Source organism: Oncorhynchus kisutch, linkage group LG11, assembly GCF_002021735.2.
Source record: "Oncorhynchus kisutch isolate 150728-3 linkage group LG11, Okis_V2, whole genome shotgun sequence".
Lineage (NCBI taxonomy): Eukaryota > Metazoa > Chordata > Actinopteri > Salmoniformes > Salmonidae > Oncorhynchus > Oncorhynchus kisutch.
The window spans coordinates 12,863,152-12,888,790 of NC_034184.2; the positions used below are offsets into that span (position 1 = coordinate 12,863,152).

Here is a 25,639-nt window from a genome sequence, read left to right on the forward strand (position 1 = left end):
GGATTTGATTTAAGATAGCTAGGTGAGACAACCACATTTCACAGTTAGCTATCTGAAGATGAATGCACTAATAACTGTGATATGTGTTTGTCTCACCTATCTACCTGAAGATGAAGGAACTAACTGTGATTGTCTCTCCTAGCTACCTGAAGATGAATGAACTGTGATATGTGATTGTCTCCCCTAGCTACCTGAAGATGAATGAACTGTGATATGTGATTGTCTCACCTAGCTACCTGAAGATGAATGCATTAACTGTGATATGTGGTCGTCTCACCTAGCTACCTGAAGATGAATGCATTAACTTCCTATTTCGCAACAAAGCATCCTTCACTCATGCTGCCACACATACCCTCGTAAAACTGACCATCCTACCGATCCTCGACTTCGGAGATGTCATTTACAAAATAGCCTCCAATACCCTACTCAATAAATTGGATGCAGTCTATCACAGTGCCATCCGTTTTGTCACCAAAGCCCCATATACTACCCACCACTGCGACCTGTACACTCTCGTTGGCTGGCCCTCGCTTCAAACTTGTTGCCAAACCCACTGGCTCCAGGTCATCTACAAGACCCTGCTAGGTAAAGTCCCCCCCTTATCTCAGCTCGCTGGTCACCATAGCAGCACCCATCTGTAGCACGCACTCCAGCAGGTATATCTCTCTGGTCACCTCCAAAACCAATTCCTCCTTTGGCCGCCTCTCCTTACAGTTCTCTGCTGCCAATGACTGGAACGAACTACAAAAATCTCTGAAACTGGAAACACTTATCTCCCTCACTAGCTTTAAGCACCAGCTGTCAGAGCAGCTCACAGATTACTGCACCTGTACATAGCCCATCTATAATTTAGCCCAAACAACTCCCTCTTCCCCTACTGTATTTATTTATTTTGCTCCTTTGCACCCCATTATTTTTATTTCTACTTTGCACATACTTCCACTGCATATCTACCATTCCAGTGTTTTACTTGCTATATTGTATTTACTTCGCCACCATGGCCAACCTCACACTCAACGTCAACAAAACTAAGGAGATGATTGTGGACTTCAGGAAACAGCAGAGGGAACACCCCCCTATCCACATCGATGGAACAGTAGTGGAGAGGGTAGCAAGTTTTAAGTTCCTTGGCATACACATCACAGACAAACTGAATTGGTCCACTCACACAGACAGCATCGTGAAGAAGGCGCAGCAGCGCCTCTTCAACCTCAGGAGGCTGAAGAAATTCGGCTTGTCACCAAAAGCACTCACAAACTTCTACAGATGCACAATCGAGAGCATCCTGGAGGGCTGTATCACCGCCTGGTATGGCAACTGCACCGCCCTCAACCGTAAGGCTCTCCAGAGGGTAGTGAGGTCTGCACAACGCATCACCGGGGGCAAACTACCTGCCCTCCAGGACACCTACACCACCCGATGCTACAGGAAGGCCATAAAGATCATCAAGGACATCAACCACCCGAGCCACTGCCTGTTCACCCCGCTGTCATCCAGAAGGCGAGGTCAGTACAGGTGCATCAAAGCTGGGACCGAGAGACTGAAAAACAGCTTCTATCTCAAGGCCATCAGACTGTTAAACAGCCACCACTAACATTGAGTGGCTGCTGCCAACACACTGTCAATGACACTGACTCAACTCCAGCCACTTTAATAATGGGAATTGATGGGAAAGGATGTAAATATATCACTAGCCACTTTAAACAATGCTACCTTATATAATGTTACTTACCCTACATTATTCATCTCATATGCATACCTATATCGACTGCATCCTTATGTAATACATGTATCACTAGCCACTTTAACTATGCCACTTTGTTTACATACTCATATATGTTATACTGTACTCGATATCATCTACTGTATCTTGCCTATGCTGCTCTGTACCATCACTCATTCATATATCCTTATGTACATATTCCTTATCCCCTTACACTGTGTATAAGACAGTAGTTTTTTTGGAATTGTTAGTTAGATTACTTGTTCGTTATTACTGCATTGTCGGAACTAGAAGCACAAGCATTTCGCTACACTCGCATTAACATCTGCTAACCATGCGTATGTGACAAATAAAATTTGATTTGATTTGGCCTTTTTTTGCCTTTACCTCCCTTATCTCACCTCATTTGCTCACATAGTATAGACTTATTTTTCTACTGTATTATTGACTGTATGTTTGTTTTACTCCATGTGTAACTCTGTGTTACTGTGTGTGTCGAACTGCTTTGCTTTATCTTGGCCAGGTCGCAATTGCAAATGAGAACTTGTTCTCAACTTGCCTACCTGGTTAAATAAAGGGGAAATAAATAAAAAACTAAAAAACTGTGATATGTGGTTGTCTCACCTAGATATCTGAAGATGAATGAACTAACTGTGATATGTGGTTGTCTAACCTAGCTATCTGAAGATGAACTAAATGTGATATGTGGTTGTCTCACCTAGCTTTCTGAAGATGAATGAACTAACTGTGATATGTGATTGTCTCACCTTGCTATCTGAAGATTAATGAACTAACTGTGATATGTGATTGTCTCACCTAGCTATCTGAAGATTAATGAACTAACTGTGATATGTGATTGTCTCACCTAGCTATCTGAAGATGAACTAACTGTGATAACTGGTTGTCTCACCTAGCTAACTAACTGTGATATGTGGTTGTCTCACCTAGTTTCCTGAAGATGAATGAACTAACTGTGATATGTGGTTGTCTCACCTTGCTATCTGAAGATGAATGAACTAACTGTGATATGTGGTTGTCTCACCTAGCTACCTGAAGATGAATGAACTAACTGTGATATGTGGTTGTCTCACCTAGCTATCTGAAGATGAATGAACTAACTGTGATAGCTAGGTGAGACAACCACATATCTGAAGATGAATGAACTAACTGTGATATGTGGTTGTCTCACCTAGCTACCTGAAGATGAATGCATTAACTTCCTATTTCGCAACAAAGCATCCTTCACTCATGCTGCCACACATACCCTCGTAAAACTGACCATCCTACCGATCCTCGACTTCGGAGATGTCATTTACAAAATAGCCTCCAATACCCTACTCAATAAATTGGAAGCAGTCTATAACAGTGCCATCCGTTTTGTCACCAAAGCCCCATATACTACCCACCACTGCGACCTGTACACTCTCGTTGGCTGGCCCTGGCTTCAAACCCACTGGCTCCAGGTCATCTACAAGACCCTGCTAGGTAAAGTCCCCCTTATCTCAGCTCGCTGGTCACCATAGCAGCACCCATCTGTAGCACGCGCTCCAGCAGGTATATCTCTCTGGTCACCCCCAAAACCAATTCCTCCTTTGGCCGCCTCTCCTTACAGTTCTCTGCTGCCAATGACTGGAACGAACTACAAAAATCTCTGAAACTGGAAACATTTACAGTGGGGCAAAAAAGTATTTAGTCAGCCACCAATTGTGCAAGTTCTCCCACTTAAAAAGATGAGAGAGGCCTGTAATTTTCATCATAGGTACACCACAACTATGACAGACAAAATGAGGAAAAAAATCCAGAAAATCACATTGTAGGATTTTTTATGAATTTATTTGCAAATGATGGTGGAAAATATTGGTCAATTTGGCTCTCACAGACCTGTAACTTCTTCTTTAAGAGGCTCCTCTGTCCTCCACTCGTTACCTGTATTAATGGCACTTGTTTGAACTTGTTATCAGTATAAAAGACACTTGTCCACAACCTCAAACAGTCACACTCCAAACTCCACTATGGCCAAGACCAAAGAGCTGTCAAAGGACACCAGAAACAAAATTGTAGACCTGAACCAGGCTGGGAAGACTGAATCTGCAATAGGTAAGCAGCTTGGTTTGAAGAAATCAACTGTGGGAGCAATTATTAGGAAATGGAAGACATACAAGACCACTGATAATCTCCCTCGATCTGGCGCTCCACGCAAGATCTCATCCCGTGGGGTCAAAATGATCACAAGAACGGTGAGCAAAAATCCCAGAACCACACGGGGGGACCTAGTGAATGACCTGCAGAGAGCTGGGACCAAAGTAACAAATCCTACCATCAGTAACACACTACGCCGCCAAGGACTCATATCCTGCAGTGCCAGACGTGTCCCCCTGCTTAAGCCAGTACATGTCCAGGCCCGTCTGAAGTTTGCTAGAGAGCAATAACTTTTTGGTAAAAACTCAACTCGTCGTGTTTGGAGGACAAAGAATGCTGAGTTGCATCCAAAGAACACCATACCTACTGTGAAGCATGGGGATGGAAACATCATGCTTTGGGGCTGTTTTTCTGCAAAGGGACCAGGACGACTGATCCGTGTAAAGGAATGAATGAATGGGGCCATGTGTGGTGAGATTATAAGTGAAAACCTCCTTCCATCAGCAAGGTCATTGAAGATGAAACGTGGCTGGGTCTTTCAGCATGACAATGATCCCAAACACACCACCCGGGCAACGAAGGAGTGGCTTCGTAAGAAGCATTTCAAGGTCCTGGAGTGGCCTAGCCAGTCTCCAGATCTCAACCTCATAGAAAATCTTTGGAGGGAGTTGAAAGTCCGTGTTGCCCAGCAACAGCCCCAAAACATCACTGCTCTAGAGGAGATCTGCATGGAGGAATGGGCCAAAATACCAGCAACAGCGTGTGAAAACCTTGTGAAGACTTACAGAAAACGTTTGACCCCTGTCATTGCCAACAAAGGGTATATAATAAAGTATTGAGATAAACTTTTGTTATTGACCAAATACTTATTTTCCACAGACCTCTCATCTTTTTAAGTGGGAGAACTTGCACAATTGGTGGCTGACTAAATACTTTTTTCCCCCACTGTACAGGTTCAGTGTCTTGCTCAAGGGTACAACAGCAGGCAATGGCATCTAGTATTTGAAAGACAACCCTCCAGTTACCAGCTCACTTCCCACCATATTTGTTCCCAACAGACCAAGGATTTGAACTGGCAACCCTCCAACTGCTGGCTCGCCTCTAACCGCTCGGCTACCTGCCGCCCCAAGTTTATAAAACTGGACTCATGAAGGAACAGAACAAATGTGACTGCGTTAAAGTGTGTTAATTGCGTTTCAATATCTGGGCCAATGTCTTGTTGCGGTCCGACTCCTTCCCCATTTCTCTCCCCTCCCTCAGGGCATCAGTCCTCAAATCCCACCCAACTTGATGAGATTAACTCGCCAATTAGGTTCTGAGACCGGCTTCCTCCTCGACACAATAGAGGAGATTTCAATCACTTTGGACTGAGACCAGAGCTCATCTCTATGGTTAAGATTAACTGGAGAGGCCCACACAGCTTGATACAGTTCTATGGAGCCCTACAGTTCTACACGCAGCTCAGCTAACAATACAAGTTCACTTAGCTTCCGCCATCGTAGACGGTAGCAGCTCCATGGATTTTCAAAGTCATTAGATCACAGGTTAAAGCTTTGAGCGCTTTGTGATGTGTGTGAGATGTACTAGGCCAGCCGAGAACTATGGATGGATGAGCTACTGGCAATTATCTACAGACAGGGAGTCTGAGGCTATATTCTCTATATAGTGCACTACTCTTGGCCTCTGGTTGAAAGTAGTGTACTCTATAGTGTGCCATTTGGGATGTAGCCTTTTTCATTTTTTAAAAACTTTACCTTTATTTAACGAGGCAAGTCAGTTAAGAACAAATTCTTATTTTCAATGACGGCCTAGGAACAGTGGGTTAACTGCCTTGTTCAGTGGCAGAACGACAGATTTTTACCTTGCCGGCTCGGGGATTCGATCTTGCAACCTTTTGGTTACTAGTCCAACGCACTAGGCAGCCCCGCCGCCCGTCTTTGAGTCAAGTAAGAAGAACAGTAAAGTATTATCTGGCTAGGGAGCCTTGGTTTTCCATCACACCAACAGCTACACAGGCTACCTACACAGACCTGCCAAGCTGTAATCAGATGGGGAAGAAACAATGGTAAATAATGGCATAATATACTGCAAAATCCCTAGCTTTAAATTCCAAGCCTCACAGATTCCCCATTCATTAAGTTCACAAACTATACAGTCTTACCTTTTCTTGCCTTTCATGTCAATATAAAAAAGAAAACTACGCTTTCTGGTATTCAAATGGTGTGAAGATATGTTCATGCTGTGACCTCGTCTTAACGGAGGTCACTGTTGCCTTCATGCCCTTCCCACTGAGCCATCACGTCAATGAGAGAAGTGTATTCATCGATATGCATAATCATTGTATGCCCGTGTCCGCTTAGGTGTAACATCGCCGTGAGCACTCCACATCCTAACTGGGCATGTACACAATTTTCTGGTCAATAGACACTAAGCACACACTCGTTGTCCATGGTACCAAACAAACACACCCCTGGAAAGGCAGTGTGTCTTAGTAAACAAAAGATTGGAAGATAAAGACCGCAAAAAAAAAAAGTTCAATTTACTTGAGTGGCCTGGTTATTCCCCAGACCTCAACCCAATGGAGCGTCTTTGAGATTAGCTGGAACGGGCTGTTCGCAGCGTGAATGTACCACCGTCCAATCTGCAGCAATTGCGTAATATCATCGCGTCAGCATGTCGGACCAGATGGGTGTGCCTAATAAACTGGCCCGTGAGTGTGTCTATGTACAGGACCAGTCAAAAGTTTGGACACGCCTACTCATTCAACGGTTTGTCTTTATTTTTATGATTTTCTACATTTCAGAATAATAGTGAAGACATCAAAACTATGAAATAACAGATGGAATCAGTCAGTAACCAAAAATGTGTTAAACATATCAAAATATATTTTAGATTTGAGATTCCTCAAAGTAGCAAGGCGATGCCAAGAGTGTGCAAAGCTGTCATCAAGGCAATGGGTGGCTACCTTAAAGAATCTCAAATATAAAATATTTTTTGGTTACTACATGATTCCATGTGTTATTTCATGAATTTGATGTCTTCACTATTATTCTATAATGTAGAAAATAGTAAAAATAAAGAAAAACCCTTGAATGAGTAGGTGTGTCCAAACTTTTGACTGGTACTGTATATATATTTTAATTTTGATCCATACACACATCTATCCACCATACACATACCGTGCACAGTATGTACACTAATTTATAACCTGGGTGGTTCGAGCCCTGAATGCTGATTGGCTGACAGACGTATACCACGGATATGACAAAGCATTTATATTTACTGCTCTAATTAGGTTGGTAACCAGTTTATAATAGCAATAAGGCACCTCGGTGCCTTATTGCGTCGTGCCAAGAACAGCCCTTAGCTGTGGTATATTGGCCGTATAACACAGTCCCTCGTGCCTTATTGCTGAGGTATACATAATGTACATCCATCCGATTTTATTTACATTTCTAATGTTCATGCCCTTAATTAATCATCAAGAACAAACATTGTCCCATTCTGTTACTGCTTTAGAATTATGTAGAACACCACAATAACACAACACCGTTGGTATGTACATACAGTATGAACCCCTTTATTCATTAGTCTCTCTGTGCCACTGACAGTGATGTAAGGCAGACTGTTGGGCTAAAAGCTAGGAAAGAAGGTACAAGAGAAGCCCTCTAAAGATGGGAGTCTTGTGGAAGGCCAGGAGTTTTTCCTTATCCTGTCCATGTGATCTGACAGGGAAACACTCTCAGTCTTAGAAATTAGATGACCAGGAAACACTCTGGGCTCTAGTTACAGCCTACAACTAGGGTCCGGAGTTTCTCCAGGTCAGGTCACATGGTCTGGGGAAAACTCCTGGTCCTAGCCATGTGACAGGAACAGTAATTAACCTTGGTTTAGTAGTGGCAAAGACGACCTCCTCCTCTCTGGTACTGTAAAAGAGTGACCAGGATAAAATCGCTTAACGCCTGAGTAGAAAGAATAGATCAATTGAGCGTTTTGTTGTGTCTATAACCAGGGTCCATGATTGCAGACATTATGATAACTGTTTCTCCATTAAATGTTTAACATACAATATGCAACACCAGCACCGTTTGTCATAGTTAATGAAACATTTTTCTTGTTTATCATTAATACTTGATTATTGTGCTTCAAAAGAAGAGTGGTAATAATTTTATAATTGGCTCATTATTGATGTGTACAAACTGATTTACATTCCAGGTTATCATCTGCTACTTCCTGTTTGCGTCTTATTTTAACAGTTCTGATTGGACAGCTGCCTGGGGGCAGTCACAAGAACAACTTCCATCAATATTTGCCAAGTAATCTCTTATTTTCTTTCCAAGTCCAGTAATCTCTATTCTTGAGTAATATGTACTGTATGTATTTAAGTTAAAGCACTGTACACGTTTCATGCACTTGATCAAGCTTCTCTTCAAGCGTTCATCTACGATCTATTCACTGTTAAATCTCCTGCTAAGTTACATTCAGTTCACAATCATTGGAACGGCTGGATAGTCAATCCAGCAGATTTATTTGCATTGATAAAATCCTTAAATTGTGTGATGGAATATGACATTGTGCAGATTATCGTATGGTAACAGTTTGGTAACAGAAATATGAAAGATGAACGCCCATGCTTTGGCTAATGTCAGGTAAAGGGATGATGTCAAAATCAAAAATGGCACCAAAATGCTGACATTCGCCAAGAAAAAAACATTGTATAAAGAACACATTTCTATATGTCCCCTCACTGCAAAGAAGCTAGAAAACACTGACCATGATACAGTTTCACTACAAAACTGAGTAAAACTAGGAAACAGTCCCCCCCCATCTTGGTTCAATGTCTGTTGTTGACCCAGCTATTCCATGTGTGATCTATTAGTAAATCTTTAGGCAGGGTCAGAGAGAAGGAAGAGTCTGCCTCTGTAGATCCCAGAGAGGGAGGATATAATGTCCTGCTGTTGGAAACCTGTAAAAAGCCTAAAGGAGGAGCAGTGTCATGCCTCTCGCCTGCATAGCCATTAGCCATTCTGTCCCTCTCTATGGCTCATAATCCATCCAGGAGGAGCATCAACAAACTCTTCTGTTTAATCCAATGAAAGAAGAGGTCAGAGGTCACAGGTCAGAGGCTAAAGGTTAGAGGTCGCCGCTCTGGGGCTCTAGGTTGCGGCCCTCCTGGTTGTGGCTGCGCCCAAGTATGGGGAAGCTTGACGAGGATTTGGACCGGGCCGTCTTACTGCTCCCCTCGCTGGCCACTGGAATGTCCCTGGGGGGAGACAAAAGGTTAAGAGGTCAGTAAAGGAAACCAGAGGTTAGTAACGTAGCTATGATCCCTTATTGATGTCACTTGGAGGAGTGAGGTTAAAGAAGGATTTTTAAGCCTCGAGACAACTGAGACGTGGATTGTGTATATGTGTCATTGAGGGTGAATGTGCATGACAAAATATTGAAGTGGCTTTGAACAGGGTATAGTAGTAGGACCCAGGCTCACTGGTTTGTGTTAAGAACTGCAACGCTGCTGGGTTTTTCACACTTAACAGTTTCCTGTGTGTATCAAGAATGATCCACCACCCAAAGGACATCCAGCCAACTTGACACAACTATGGGAAGCATTGGAGTCAACATGGGCCAGCATTCCTGTGGAACACACTGGACATCTTGTAGAGTCCATGTCCTGATGAATTGAGGCTGTTCTGAGGAAAAAGGGGGGTGAGCACCTCAATATTAGGGAAGTATTCCTAATATTTTGTACACTCAGTGTACAGTGCCTTGCGAAAGTATTCGGCCCCCTTGAACTTTGCGACCTTTTGCCACATTTCAGGCTTCAAACATAAAGATATAAAACTGTATTTTTTTGTGAAGAATCAACAACAAGTGGGACACAATCATGAAGTGGAACGACATTTATTGGATATTTCAAACTTTTTTAACAAATCAAAAACTGAAAAATTGGGCGTGCATCATTATTCAGCCCCTTTACTTTCAGTGCAGCAAACTCTCTCCAGAAGTTCAGTGAGGATCTCTGAATGATCCAATGTTGACCTAAATGACTAATGATGATAAATACAATCCACCTGTGTGTAATCAAGTCTCCGTATAAATGCACCTACAGTGTGATAGTCTCAGAGGTCCGTTAAAAGCACAGAGAGCATCATGAAGAACAAGGAACACACCAGGCAGGTGTGAAGAAGTTTAAAGCCGGATTTGGATACAAAAAGATTTCCCATGCTTTAAACATCCCAAGGAGCACTGTGCAAGCGATAATATTGAAATGGAAGGAGTATCAGACCACTGCAAATCTACCAAGATCTGGCCGTCCCTCTAAACTTTCAGCTCATACAAGGAGAAGACTGATCAGAGATTCAGCCAAGAGGCCCATGATCACTCTGGATGAACTGCAGAGATCTACAGCTGAGGTGGGAGACTCTGTCCATAGGACAACAATCAATCGTATATTGCACAAATCTGGCCTTTATGGAAGAGTGGCAAGAAGAAAGCCATTTCTTAAAGATATCCATAAAAAGTGTCGTTTAAAGTTTGCCACAAGCCACCTGGGAGACACACCAAACATGTGGAAGAAGGTGCTCTGGTCAGATGAAACCAAAATTGAACTTTTTGGCAACAATGCAAAACGTTATGTTTGGCGTAAAAGCAACACAACTCATCACCCTGAACACACAATCCCCACCGTCAAACATGGTGGTGGCAGCATCATGGTTTGGGCCTACTTTTCTTCAGCAGGGACAGGGAAGATGGTTAAAATTGATGGGAAGATGGATGGAGCCAAATACAGGACCATTCTGGAAGAAAACCTGATGGAGTCTGCAAAAGACCTGAGACTGGGACGGAGATTTGTCTTCCAACAAGACAATGATCCAAAACATAAAGCAAAATCTACAATGGAATGGTTCAAAAATAAACATATCCAGGTGTTAGAATGGCCAAGTCAAAGTCCAGACCTGAATCCAATCGAGAATCTGTGGAAAGAACTGAAAACTGCTGTTCACAAATGCTATCCATCCAACCTCACTGAGCTCGAGCTGTTTTGCAAGGAGGAATGGGGAAAAATTTCAGTCTCTCGATGTGCAAAACTGATAGAGACATACCCCAAGCGACTTACAGCTGTAATCGCAGCAAAAGGTGGCGCTACAAAGTATTAACTTAAGGGGGCTGAATAATTTTGCACGCCCAATTTTTCAGTTTTTGATTTGTTAAAAAAGTTTGAAATATCCAATAAATGTCGTTCCACTTCATGATTGTGTCCCACTTGTTGTTGATTCTTCACCAAAAAAATACAGTTTTATATCTTTATGTTTGAAGCCTGAAATGTGGCAAAAGGTCGCAAAGTTCAAGGGGGCCGAATACCTTCGCAAGGCACTGTATATACCCACAGGCTTTAAAGGGATGATTTGGACCATTTGGTTAATTAGGGGTGTTTTGAAATGCAAATAGTCATGGTCACGCACAAGTACTGAGGCTGAGATGGTTATCTCCTACTGGTGTGCATTTGACACTCGTAGGATTGTTTGATAAATCACACTATTTATACAACATTCTAAATTCCGTTCGTAAGTAGTATTTTAGAATAGTTTCTACACAATATTTATAAATGAGGCTAGAACTCTGTTTTCTGTGTGCCATTTTGGGCAGAACGTGATGACTGCTGAAACTAAGGGAACACTTTTGGGGTGAGGTGAGACTGAGTCCATTCCCAAGAGAGGAGTGAGGAAGTACAGCTTTTGACGAATCGGGTTTTCATCTCTCTCTTTCTAGCTCTCTCCATCCCAGCCCCCTCCTAACCAGAGGCCTGTTAACAAGATGGCGGCCACCATTTTGGATGGATCAACTCTGCTCTTTATTTGATCTCAGTTTTAGAACCTCTGTGTTATGACCTATCAGCTGCCAGAACAGGAAACTAGATTCTTGTCGGGATCTGTGATTGGTCGTGCTCACTGAGAGGTCACAGCCTCAACTGGTGTGGGCATTGGTGTGAACAACGCAGTAAATGACTGGATGCTATAACTGGGCTGGCTCAACAAGCCACCTTTAAAGGTGTTTACTGAACAACTACCATTATCTAGAGGACTCAGATGTGTCAGGCAATATATTATTATGAAGCACTTTGTAAAATGTGTGTTTACCATGTGACAATTCAAACTCGGATGCACACTCTGAAGCACGTACACACACAGACAGACAGTGGGGTCACTCACAGGCAGAAGGGCAGCAGCTGCAGCAGGGTCTCCTTGGTGGGTTTAGCAGAGAACTCTGGCAGGGTCTGGATCAGCTTGTTCAACACCATCCTCAGATACGACTGCAGCTGTTTCCTACGCTCCTCAACAAACCTGGCATCCTGAGGACAGGAGAGGACAGAGGAGAGGTAGACCTTAATTCAATACATAGAGAGGGGGGAGAGAGAATTTAGTAAATTGGTTGTTGATCATTGCTAGACAACCATTTAAGTCAGAATGTCAGAACTGTAACTCGGCCACTAAGGAACAGTCAATGTCGTCTTGGTAAGCAACTCCAGTGTAGATTTGGCCTTGTGTTTTAGGTTACTGTCCTGCTGAAAGGTGAATTCATCTCCCAGTGTCTGTTGGAAAGCAGACTGAATCTCCCTGGTCTTTGTAGTTGAATCTGTGATAGAATTTCACTGCTCACTATATACCTAGCAGAGAGCGATGCCATGGCTATGAAGAATCCTACAAGTGGATATGAGTAGGAAAGGGAAGAGCTGATAAGTGTGTAGGGTAGGAAAGGGAAGAGCTGATAAGTGTGTAGGGTAGGAAAGGGAAGAGCTGATAAGTGTGTAGGGTAGGAAAGGGAAGAGCTGATAAGTGTGTAGGGTAGGAAAGGGAAGAGCTGATAAGTGTGTAGGGTAGGAAAGGGAAGAGCTGATAAGTGTGTAGGGTAGGAAAGGGAAGAGCTGATAAGTGTGTAGGGTAGGAAAGGGAAGAGCTGATAAGTGTGTAGGGTAGGAAAGGGAAGAGCTGATAAGTGTGTAGGGTAGGAAAGGGAAGAGCTGATAAGTGTGTAGGGTAGGAGGGTGGAGAAGAATGCCGGCTGTCAGATTAGATATGGTCTCATCTGTCTCCTTTAATGGTTTATTTACATTGAGATGCCAACCTGGTTTTAAGGCTCATGACATATGAATCATACTCTGGAGAAGAGTATTTCTATTTATTATGGTTTCCCGTTAACAGCTACTCTTCCCGCGGTCCAGCAAAAATTAAGACCGTAATATACATTATAATATAATTTTTTATAATTAAAATCAATGTTACATTTTTGTTGTGTTAAACCATTTTAAATTCAGGCTTTAAGTTGAGATTTTGTCACTGGCCTACACACAATACCCCATCATTTCAAAGTGCAATTATGTGTTTAGAATGTTTTACAAATTCATTACAAATATATGAAAGGCTGAAATGTCTTGAGTCAATAAGTTGCATGGACTCACTTTGTGTGCAATAATAGTGTTTAACATGATTTTTGAATGACTACTTCATCTCTGTACATATAATTATCTATAAGGTCCCTCAGTTGAGCAGTGAAATTCAATCACAGATTCAACTACAAAGACCAGGGAGATTCAGTCTGCTTTCCAACAGACACTGGGAGATGAATTCACCTTTCAGCAGGACAGTAACCTAAAACACAAGGCCAAATCTACACTGGAGTTGCTTACCAAGACGACATCACAAGTGCTCTGTGATTGGGTTGAACCCGCTAACACTTCCTCTACAAAGCAGTCCAACAGGGGAGAAAGTGCTCTGTGATTGGGTTGAACCCCCTAACACTTCCTCTACAAAGCAGTCCAACAGGGGAGAAAGTGCTCTGTGATTGGGTTGAACCCCCTAACACTTCCTCTACAAAGCAGTCCAACAGGGGAGGAAGATAGCAGCGATCGGAAAGTGGAGTGATTTGATTCAAATGAAAGGAACACAGGAGGGAAAGATGGAGAGAGAGAGCGAGGGATAGAAATATAGAGAGGGAAAACGTCCAAAGCAATAACAATTCTCTGTGAATCAGAGGAGAGACACCCTGACAGTTAAACTCTGGGCAGAGGGAGCAGAGCAGACAGACAGTCCCAGCCTTTGATGTCATCATTCTTCCTCCCGCAGTTGTGGTGATGGCGTGGCCATCAGGACAGATTTGACGGGCGCACTCGGGAACATTTAGCGTGTTTGCCCACCGAGCCCTTGACAAATCAGCTGTTTAGGAGCTGTCAGTGGCAGGGTGGAGTGTGTGTGTGTGTGTGTTGCTATGTCAATGCAGTTAGGAGATGTTCAGATACAGCAGGATGCCGAGTGATGCTCAGATACTGTTGCCGTGGTAATACATTGAGCTGGGATTCTTACGTACACTTGCAGTTATGGTGCTTGACATATCACAAAACTGAGATTTATTACAGTTTCATCACACAACACTACTTGTATTCCATTCCATGAGTCATACACCTGATCCTGCAAGCTAATGCAGATGCAGTGGGGAGAACAAGTATTTGATACACTGCTAATTTTGCAGGTCTTCCTACTTACCAAGCATGTAGAGGTCTGTAATTTTTATCATAGGTACACTTCAACTGTGAGAGACGGAATCTAAAACAAAAATCCAGAAAATCACATTGTATGATTTTTAAGTAATTAATTAGCATTTTATTGCATGACATAAGTATTTGATCACCTACCAACCAGTAAGAATTCCATCTCTCACAGTCCTGTTAGTTTTTCTTTAAGAAGCCCTCCTGTTCTCCACTCATTACCTGTATAAAAGACACCTGTCCACACACTCAATCAAACAGACTCCAACCTCTCCACACTGGACAAGACTAGAGAGCTGTGTAAGGACATCAGGGATCAAATTGTAGACCTGCACAAGGCTGGGATGGGCTACAGGACAATAGGCAAGCAGCTTGGACCGAAGGCAACAAATGTTGGCTCAATTATTAGAAAATGGAAGAAGTTCAAGATGACGGTCAATCACCCTCGGTCTGGGGCTCCATGCAAGATCTCACCTCGTGGGGCATCAATGATCATGAGGAAGGTGAGGGATCAGCCCAGAACTACACGGCAGGACCTGGTCAATGACCTGAAGAGAGCTGGGACCACAGTCTCAAAGAAAACCATTAGTAACACACTACGCTGTCATGGATTAAAATCCTGCAGCGCACGCAAGGTCCCCCTGCTCAAGCCAGCGCATATCCAGGCCCGTCTGAAGTTTTCCAATGACCATCTGGATGATACAGAGGAGGAATGGGAGAAGGTCATGTGGTCTGATGAGACAAAAATAGAGCTTTTTCGTCTAAACTCCACTCGCCGTGTTTTGAGGAAGAAGAAGGATAAGTACAACCCCAGCACCATCCCAACCGTGAAGCATGGAGGTGGAAACATCATTCTTTGGGGATGCTTTTCTGCAAAGGGGACAGGACGACTGCACCGTATTGAGGGGAGGATGGATGGGGCCATGTATCACGAGATCTTGGCCAACAACCACCTTCCCTCAGTAAGAGCATTGAAGATGGGTCGTGGCTGCGTCTTCCAGCATGACAACGACCCAAAACACACAGCCAGGGAAACTAAGGAGTAGCTCCGTTAGAAGCATCTCAAGGTCCTGGAGTGGCCTAGCCAGTCTCCAGACCTGAACCCAATAGAACATTTTTGGAGGGAGCTGAAAGTCCATATTGCCCAGCGACAGCCCCGAAACTTGAAGGATCTGGAGAAGGTCTGTATGGAGGAGTGGGCCAAAATCCCTGCTGCAGTGTGTGCAAACTTGGTCAAGAACTACAGGAAATGTATGATCTCTGTAATTGCAAACAAAGGTTTCTGTACCAAATATTAAGTTCTGCTTTTCTGATGTATCAAATACTTATGTCATGCAATAAAATGCAAATCATACAATGTGATTTTCTGGATTTTTGTTTTAGATTCCGTCTCTCACAGTTGAAGTGTACCTATGATAGAAATTACAGACCTCTACATGCTTTGTAAGTAGGAAAACCTGCAAAATCGGCAGTGTATCAAATACTTGTTCTCCCCACTGTACATCCTGTAGGTACTGTGGTCCTACGATTAGCTTTCTATACAGTCCCATACAGTAGCTTTAGCCAACTGACAAGATTAGCTCAGCGTCTCTCTCTCTCTGGACCAGGTGCTCTGCATGTGTGTGTGTGTGTGTTTAGCAGGCATGATGAGCCAGGGTCCTCGGTGTGTAAGGTTGTTAGCTCTGGCTTGCCAATGAGGATAACCATGATGGATCTGAGGCACAGTGTGTGTGTTTGCGTATGTACGTGTGTGTGTCTATGTTCCTTCCTGTTTCCCCATCACCTGTGAAAGCTCTCCCCTTGTCATCCATGCCGTAGCAGACGTGTATGCTACACTAAAAAGGGTTTGGAGAGGCTCATGATCACTGTTCCCAGTAGCATTACCATTCCTCCATCATTAACTAACACATTCAACACGTCCCAGCATCGCTCAGTCTACTTTAGAATATAACTTTCCCTAGCTGCAAGGATGCTGTGTTCTATGAAAAGAGAGAACTGAACGTACGTCCCCTTGTCAGTGATGTAAAGGGAAAAGTTGATCTGTATGACTACAGTGCAGGACAAGTAACAGCATAACTCTCTCCATCAGAGGAGATCAGATGGGGGGGGGGGATTTTTGCCAGTGCACCCCGCTACACCTGTTGGGACAAGAACTAAGCCTTGTCTCTCTACAAAGTGTTCCTTCTGAGAGGATAGAGGGAGGGAATCAGAAGAAACAATGAGGAGATTAAAAATACATGACAGATACTTCAGCTCAGCAGACATAATGATTACACACACACACACACACACACACACACACACACACACACACACACACACACACACACACACACACACACACAACCCTCTCAAATGTATACACACATTCACCTACCCAAACACACACTCAATTACCAACACTATCCTGTCTCTATAGCCCCCCTGCATCTTTACTGTAAGCTCCCAAACACCCTCTTACCCTCTCTAGTTTTAAACGCTGCCCCCAGGCCTAGCACACTACTTTGTGTTTCCATGTCAAAGTTACTCTACAACTTCTGTAACAGAAGCACCCACAGCCCCCTCTACTCTACTGAGAGACTTAAACAGACTCCCTCCCTCTGGAACTGAGAGTGAGAGGGAGGGAGCAAGAAAGGAAGGAGAGAGAGCTAGAGAAATGAAAGCAGGAGCTAGAGATAGAGAAATGAAGGCAGGGGATAAAGAGAGCTAGAGAGATGAAGACAGGAGATAAAGAGAGCTAGAGAGATGAAGACAGGAGATAAAGAGAGCTAGAGAGATGAAGACAGGAGATAAAGAGAGCTAGAGAGATGAAGACAGGAGATAAGGAGAGCTAGAGAGATGAAGGCAGGAGATAAAGAGAGCTAGAGAGATGAAGGCAGGAGATAAAGAGAGCTAGAGAGATGAAGACAGGAGATAAAGAGAGCTAGAGAGATGAAGACAGGAGATAAAGAGAGCTAGAGAGATGAAGACAGGAGATAAGGAGAGCTAGAGAGATGAAGGCAGGAGATAAAGAGAGCTAGAGAGATGAAGACAGGAGATAAGGAGAGCTAGAGAGATGAAGGCAGGAGATAAAGAGAGCTAGAGAGATGAAGACGGGAGATAAAGAGAGCTAGACAGATGAAGACAGCAGATAAAGAGAGCTAGAGAGATGAAGACAGTAGATAAAGAGAGCTAGACAGATGAAGACAGGAGATAAAGAGAGCTAGAGAGATGAAGACAGGAGATAAAGAGAGCTAGAGAGATGAAGGCAGGAGATAAAGAGAGCTAGAGAGATGAAGACAGTAGATAAAGAGAGCTAGAGAGATGAAGACGGGAGATAAAGAGAGCTTGAGAGATGAAGACGGGAGATAAAGAGAGCTAGAGAGATGAAGACGGGAGATAAAGAGAGCTAGAGAGATGAAGGCAGGAGATAAAGAGATGAAGACAGGAGATAAAGAGAGCTAGAGAAATGAAGGCAGGAGATAAAGAGAGCTAGAGAGATGAAGACAGGAGATAAAGAGAGCTAGAGAGATTAAGACAGGAGATAAAGATAAGTAATGTTGGCTAGGGGCTACTGTAGCTAACATCTAAGCCTGTCGATCCAAGTGATGGACAAGTGACCACAATATGACTTAAAAATACATTCAGATTCAACCCATTTGACTACAGGTCATTCAAAACAACATTGACAGAGGGTGATCATGCGATTTTCCTGACCGTGCATACCTTGTTCCCTATGGTTTTCTTGGGTGGGAAGCTGAAGTTGTCGACCTGTGGGAATTGTGAGCGTAAGTGGTTGTGGAGTGCCCGGAATTCTGTGTAGCGTCTGTAGACATTCCACTCGTTGTCCAGGATACGGATGTACACCTACGGAACAGGTACGACACCAACAACAACACCAACAAAAACACAATCAGAATATGCCATTTCCTGGGGTACAAATCCTACTCTTACAAAATTCCTGCAAAACCACTCAGTCTACAGAAAGGATTCCTCCATTAGCCAACCATAACGTCTCAAGGTTCTTCTGTATTCTCAATAATATTGTAATATATTGTAATATACAGTATGACAGTAAAACATACTCTTCCACTCTCTGCCTGTGACTTGTTGCTATTTTCATGCATTATTAAAGTAGCGCATTGGATTCCTTTGTTCAGCTGCTGATGGTCTGCAGAAGGCAGACACTGGGGATTGTGACGGGGAGGATAAGAGAGGCAATTACAACTGGAGGAGGGAGAGAGAGGGAAGAGAGAGGGAGCATGAGAGAAAGACATGGTTGTAGCTAGATATGTTTGAGTCGCGTCTGGGACAATTTGAGCATTTTAGCTAACCCTAACCCGTTTCCCAACCTTAACCCAATTCTCCTAACCTGCTGCGTAAGTTCTCCTAACATGCTACGAAAAGTCACTTCTGCTAGTCAAAACCAGCAGACCTGCCCTGAGAACAGTCTTGGTTTCCACTAATGGAATACTGCTAATTTATCACCTCTCTACTTCCTAATACAGTACATCCTCCTACTTTATCATCTCTCTACTTCCTAATACAGTACATCCTCCTACTTTATCATCTCTCTACTTCCTAATACAGTACATCCTCCTACTTTATCATCTCTCTACTTCCTAATACAGTACATCCTCCTACTTTATCATCTCTCTACTTCCTAATACAGTACATTCTCCTACTTTATTATCTCTCTACTTTCTAATACAGTACATCCTCCTACTTTATCATCTATCTACTTCCTAATACAGTATATCTTCCTACTTTATCATCTCTCTACTTCCTAATACAGTACATCCTCCTACTTTATCATCTCTCTACTTCCTAATACAGTACATTCTCCTACTTTATTATCTCTCTACTTTCTAATACAGTACATCTTCCTACTTTATTATCTCTCTACTTTCTAATACAGTACATCCTCCTACTTTATCATCTCTCTACTTCCTAATACAGTACATCATCCTACTTTATCATCTCTCTACTTCCTAATACAGTACATCCTCCTACTTTATTATCTCTCTACTTCCTAATACAGTACATCCTCCTACTTTATCATCTCTCTACTTCCTAATACAGTACATCCTCCTACTTTATCATCTCTCTACTTCCTAATACAGTACATCCTCCTACTTTATCATCTCTCTACTTCCTAATACAGTACATTCTCCTACTTTATCATCTCTCTACTTCCTAATACAGTATATCCTCCTACTTTATTATCTCTCTACTTCCTAATACAGTACATCTTCCTACTTTATTATCGCTCTACTTCCTAATACAGTACATCCTCCTACTTTATTATCTCTCTACTTTCTAATACAGTAAATCCTCCTACTTTATCATCTCTCTACTTCCTAATACAGTACATCCTCCTACTTTATCATCTCTCTACTTCCTAATACAGTACATTCTCCTACTTTATCATCTCTCTACTTCCTAATACAGTATTTCCTGCTACTTTATCACCTCTCTATTTCCTAATACAGTATTTCCTTCTACTTTATCACCTCTCTACTTCCTAATACAGTACAGTACTTGCTGAATTGTAGACCCCAGCAACACGCAGCACAGGAAACACGAAAGCTTTGGCCTAGGACACCTCTTTCTCAGGGGACACTTTTCAACTTTCCAGGTGATTAAAATGTATTATCTGGCAAGTGTGCAATTAAAGAGGACGTGAGGGACATGCTGTGGAGTAAAGAGAAAACAACATGGGCAGCATTTTAAACTGTCTGAAGATTAACCTGTTGTTTGTTCATTACTGTAGTTTTCAAGGGGGAATGTGTGTGTGCATGTTATCAAAGTGTTCGGGTGAAACAGGGCAAGAGGGTGGCCACTGGGGCCGGCTGGCCAACCTGGACCAACATTAAAGACCTCACACCTCATAATAAGACCAGCACTCTTAGAAAACTGCTCCCCAGGCCTCCCGGGTGGCGCAGTGGTTAAGGGCGCTGTACTGCAGCGCCAGCTGTGCCATCAGAGACTCTGGGTTCGCGCCCAGGCTCTGTCGTAACCGGCCGCGACCGGGAGGTCCGTGGGGCAAGGCACAATGTCCTTGTCTCATTGCGCACCAACAACTCCTGTGGCGGGCCGGGCGCAGTGCGCACAGTGTTTCCTCCGACACATTGGTGCGGCTGGCTTCCGGGTTGGATGCCCGCTGTGTTAAGAAGCAGTGCGGCTTGGTTGGGTTGTGTATCGGAGGACGCATGACTTTCAACCTTCGTCTCTCCCAAGCCAGTACAGGAGTTGTAGCGATGAGACAAGATAGTAGCTACAAAAAAAAAAGAAAAAAAAGGGATACCACGAAATTGGGGAGAAAAAGGGCTAAAAATTCAACAACAAAAAAATAAGAAAACTGCTCCCTGACACACTCACAGAGTAGTCACACACACACACAGAGTAGTCACACACACACACAGAGTAGTCACACACACACACAGAGTAGTCACACACACACACAGAGTAGTCACACACACACACAGAGTAGTCGTACACACACACAGAGTAGTCGTACACACACACTCACACAGAGTAGTCATACACACACACACACACACACACACACACACACACACACACACACACACACACACACACACACACACACACACAGAGAGTAGTCATACACACACACACACACACACACACACAGAGAGTAGTCATACACACACACACACACACACACACACACACAGAGAGTAGTCATACACACACACACACACACACACACACACACAGAGTAGTCACACACACACACAGAGTAGTCACACACACACACAGAGTAGTCGTACACACACACAGAGTAGTCGTACACACACACTCACACAGAGTAGTCATACACACACACACACACACACACACACACACAGAGAGTAGTCATACACACACACACACACACACACACACACAGAGAGTAGTCATACACACACACACACACACACACACACACACACAGAGAGTAGTCATACACACACACACACACACACTCACACAGAGTAGTCATACACACACACACACACACACACACACACACACACACAGAGAGTAGTCATACACACACACACACACACACACTTGCGAAAGTATTGACCCCCTTTGGCATTTTTCCTATTTTGTTGCCTTACAACCTGGAATTAAAATTGATTTTTTTTGGGGTGGGGTTTGTAACATTTGATTTGTACAACATGCACTTTGAAGATGCAAAGATGCAAAATATGTTTTATTGTGGAACAAATAAAACAAAAAAAACAGAAAAGACTTGAGTGTGCATAACTATTCACCCCCAAAGTCAATACTTTGTAGAGACACCTTTTGCAGCTATTACAGCACAAGTCTCTTGGGGTATGTCTCTATAAGCTTGGCACATCTAGCCACTGGGATTTTTGCCCATTCTTCAAGGAAAAACTGCTCCAGCTCCTTCAAGTTGGATGGGTTCCACTGGTGTACAGCAATCTTTACGTCATACCAAAGATTCTCAATTGGATTGAGGTCAGGGCTTTGAACAGACCATTCCAAGACATTTAAATGTTTCCCATTAAACCACTCGAGGGTTGCTTTAGCAGTCATTGTCCTGCTGGAAAGTGAACCTATATTCCCTGTATTTAGCGCCATCCATCATTCCTTTAATTCTGACCAGTTTCTCAGTCCCTGCCAATGAAACATCCCCACTGCATGATGCTGCCACCACCATGCTTCACTGTGGGGATGCTGTTCTCGGGGTGATGAGAGGTGTTGGGTTTGCACCAGACATAGCGTTTTCCTTGATGGCCAAAAAACTCAATTTTAGTCTCATCTGACCAGAGCACCTTCTTCCATATGTTTGGGGAGTCTCCCACATGCCTTTTGGCGAACACTTTAAGCAATGGCTTTTTTCTGGCCAATCTTCCGTAAAGCCCAGCTCTGTGGAGTGTACAGCTTAAAGTGTTTCTATGGACAGATACTCCAATCTCCGCTGTGGAGCTTTGCAGCTCCTTCAGGATTATCTTTGTTGCCTCCCTGATAATGTCCTCCTTGCCTGGTCTGTGAGTTTTGGTGGGCGGCCCTCTCCTGGCAGGTTTGCTGTGGTGCCATATTCTTTCCATTTTTTAATCATGGATTTAATGGTGCTCCGTGGGATGTTCAAAGTTTGATATTTTTTTATAACCCAACCCTGATCTGTACTTCTCCACAACTTAGTTCCTGACCTGTTTGGAGAGCTCCTTGGTCTTCATGGTGCCGCTTGCTTGGTGGTGCCCCCTGCTTTGTGATGTTGCAGACTCTGGGGCCTTTCAGAACAGGTGTATATATACTGAGATCATTTGATTGCACACAGGTGGACTTTTTAAAAACTAATTATGTGACTTCTGAAGGTAATTGGTTACACCAGATCTTATTTAGGGGCTTCATAGCAAATGCATATGCACACACCACTTTTCCCTTTTTTCTTTTTTTCTAAACAAGCTCATTTTTTTCATCTCACTTCACCAATTTGGACTATTTTGTGTATGTCCATTACATGAAATCCAAATAAAAATCTATTTAAATTACAGGTTGTAATGCAACAAGATAGGAAAAATGCCAAGGGGGATTAATACTTTTGCAAGGCACTGTACTGTACACTGTACTGTACACACACACAAAGATATAATGCATTCATACATGCACAGGAACAATGTATACACACACACACACACACACACACACTGCATTCAAACTCACTGTACACACAGACACAAGGTAAAATGTTGCAACACACACTATGATTAAGGTTGTAGTCCCACTACCGTCTCCTCTTAGACATTAAACACCAGGCTCACGGTGTACTAGAGCAAACTAAATCCACTTTAGGCTTGCTCATTATCATACGGATTTATGGCGACACATGATCCACAGAGCAGCTATTGCATCCTCCTCAGTAATTGGCAAAGAATTATTTGATTATCTTTCACAAAATATTTGGTTAAACACTCTGCATTAGAAAAAACAGCTTGATCCTCAAATTTGACAGACATGGCCTGGGTCCGATCCAAACTATTCTGATTACATTGTATTTCAACTAGTCACTGTTTTCGTACATCGAAAACAAGTAGCAAGCTTACTATTCCAAAACCATATTACTGTATCCTGAATGAATTTCAAATTGCAACTATTCTGAAATGGTGCACAAATTATAGTGACATGTTTTTGTTGTATATGGAGAGTAAAAATATATTTGAACAGTGTTTCTCAAACTCTATTTCAAGGACCGGCACAACTTTATAGAATATTGTTGACTGATCTTTCAGTTAGTCAAAATAAATCAATTATCTCAGCTCTCAGATTGTCTTCAAGGGAGGCAGCCCTGAGTACATTGCCCCTGGTACAGAGAATATAATAATTATCATTAAAACAACATAAATCTAGGGGTCAAATTCAAAGTTTTACCCAAGATTTACCCAAGATATTTAACTGCAAGTTGGCCCTGTTTTACTTGTTATGTGTTCTCACCACCTCTTTCAATTCAGCCTGAACAGGCGGTTAATGTGTTATTGTAGACTAACAAGGCTATTGAAAGGAGCAGAGAGTGACTCATCAATAGTCTTAATGTCAGATAGAAGGAGCAGCGAGTGATTCATCAACAGCCAGATAGACTGGGAGAGGAAATTCTGTCAATTACAACACCAGTGGCATTACAACTGCTCATTACTGTACTGCCTTACAGAGACTGACCAGTTCATTTAAAGGAAGGAGGAGGGGAAAGAGACAGCGACAGACAGAGGAATGTTTTAGAGAGGGGAACTGAGATGTTTAGCTCACTTAAGCAGACACCCATGCTGAGATGGTTCTGGGTAATCTGAAAGTTAGCACCTTTCTTACAATGGTGCAAATGATTTGCAAAGAATTGAAAGACATACCCAAAATACATCTCAGAACAATATGTGGATTTTGATCAGAGGAAAGCTACAGCACAGTATGACTCAGGGTAGGCCTGCGCCACAGCATGACTCAGGGTAGGCCTGCGCCACAGCATGGCTCAGGGTAGGCCGGCGCCACAGCATGACTCAGGGTAGGCCTGCGCCACAGCATGACTCAGGGTAGGCCGACGCCACAGCATGACTCAGGGTAGGGCTGCGCCACAGTATGGCTCAGGGTAGGCCGATGCCACAGCATGACTCAGGGTAGGCCTGCGCCACAGCATGACTCAGGGTAGGCCTGCGCCACAGCATGGCTCAGGGTAGGCCGGCGCCACAGCATGACTCAGGGTAGGCCTGCGCCACAGCATGACTCAGGGTAGGCCGACGCCACAGCATGACTCAGGGTAGGGCTGCGCCACAGTATGGCTCAGGGTAGGCCGATGCCACAGCATGACTCAGGGTAGACCTGCGCCACAGCATGACTCAGGGTAGACCTGCGCCACAGCATGACTCAGGGTAGGCCTGCACCACAGCATGACTCAGGGTAGGCCTGTGCCACAGCATGACTCAGGGTAGGGCAGCACGATATGGTCAAAAAACAAATATAGCAATTTGACTAACAGTTAATTGAGGTGATGTGACTACCTCATGAAGCTAGTTGAGAGAATGCCAAGAGTGTGCAAAGTTGTCATCAAGGCAAAGGGTGGCTACTTTAAAGAATATCAAATATATTTTGATTTGTTTAACACTTATTTGGTTACGACATGATTCCATATGTGTTATTTCATAGTTTTGATGTCTTCACTATTATTGAACAATGTAGAAAATAGTACAAATAAAGAAAAACCCTTGAATGAGTAGGTGTGTCCAAACTTTTGACTGGTACTGTATATTAAGAAGCAAAGTGGAAAGCAGCGTCATTCTTGTTTGGAACAATCTGTTGACTGCAAAAGACCTAACAGAAGAGCATGCTAACTTAAATTAATATAACAACGAGGAGGAGGAACTGTGCTGCTTGACTGGCAGGGGATGGGGCTTGGTGTGTGTGGGAAGCAGCCACCAGATGAGCAAGGTAGAGAGACGACGGACTAAACTGTAAAAATGGACGTGACATGTGGCTGACATTTCAAAATATTGCATGCAATATGGATCTCTTGCGATATGGATATTGCACATGTCAATAATGCAATTTCAGTGTGATTTAGATGAATTGTGCAGCCCTAACTCAGCGTTTAATACTTCAATCAGGCACAGTGCTAGAAGCACACCCATTATTGTATTTAAATATGAAATGCTATTACTTTGAGGCTCTGGCTTTCTTCATTGTAGATCGTCAGGTAAGGGTGCTCTCGAACGGCTAGATGTTCTTTACCATTCGGC

At 43.2% G+C, this 25,639-nt stretch overlaps 1 protein-coding gene across 2 annotated transcripts in view; it reads right to left on the reverse strand.

Annotated features, from left to right (window-relative positions):
* Positions 1 to 7,414: 7,414 nt before the first annotated feature.
* The window catches only part of LOC109898932 (sorting nexin-29), a 154,041-nt gene continuing 135,816 nt past the window's right edge, over positions 7,415 to 25,639 (reverse strand). For both annotated transcript variants that reach the window (XR_004211563.1, XM_020493985.2), the window contains 3 exons: positions 18,108 to 18,248; positions 12,073 to 12,212; positions 7,415 to 9,125 (listed from right to left, as the gene is read on the reverse strand). Coding sequence is in view for 1 of the 2 variants with exons in the window: in XM_020493985.2 (XP_020349574.2) it covers positions 8,996 to 9,125; positions 12,073 to 12,212; positions 18,108 to 18,248 (411 nt within the window). In the remaining variant the exon portion in view is untranslated. The remainder of the gene's footprint in view (positions 9,126 to 12,072; positions 12,213 to 18,107; positions 18,249 to 25,639) is intronic.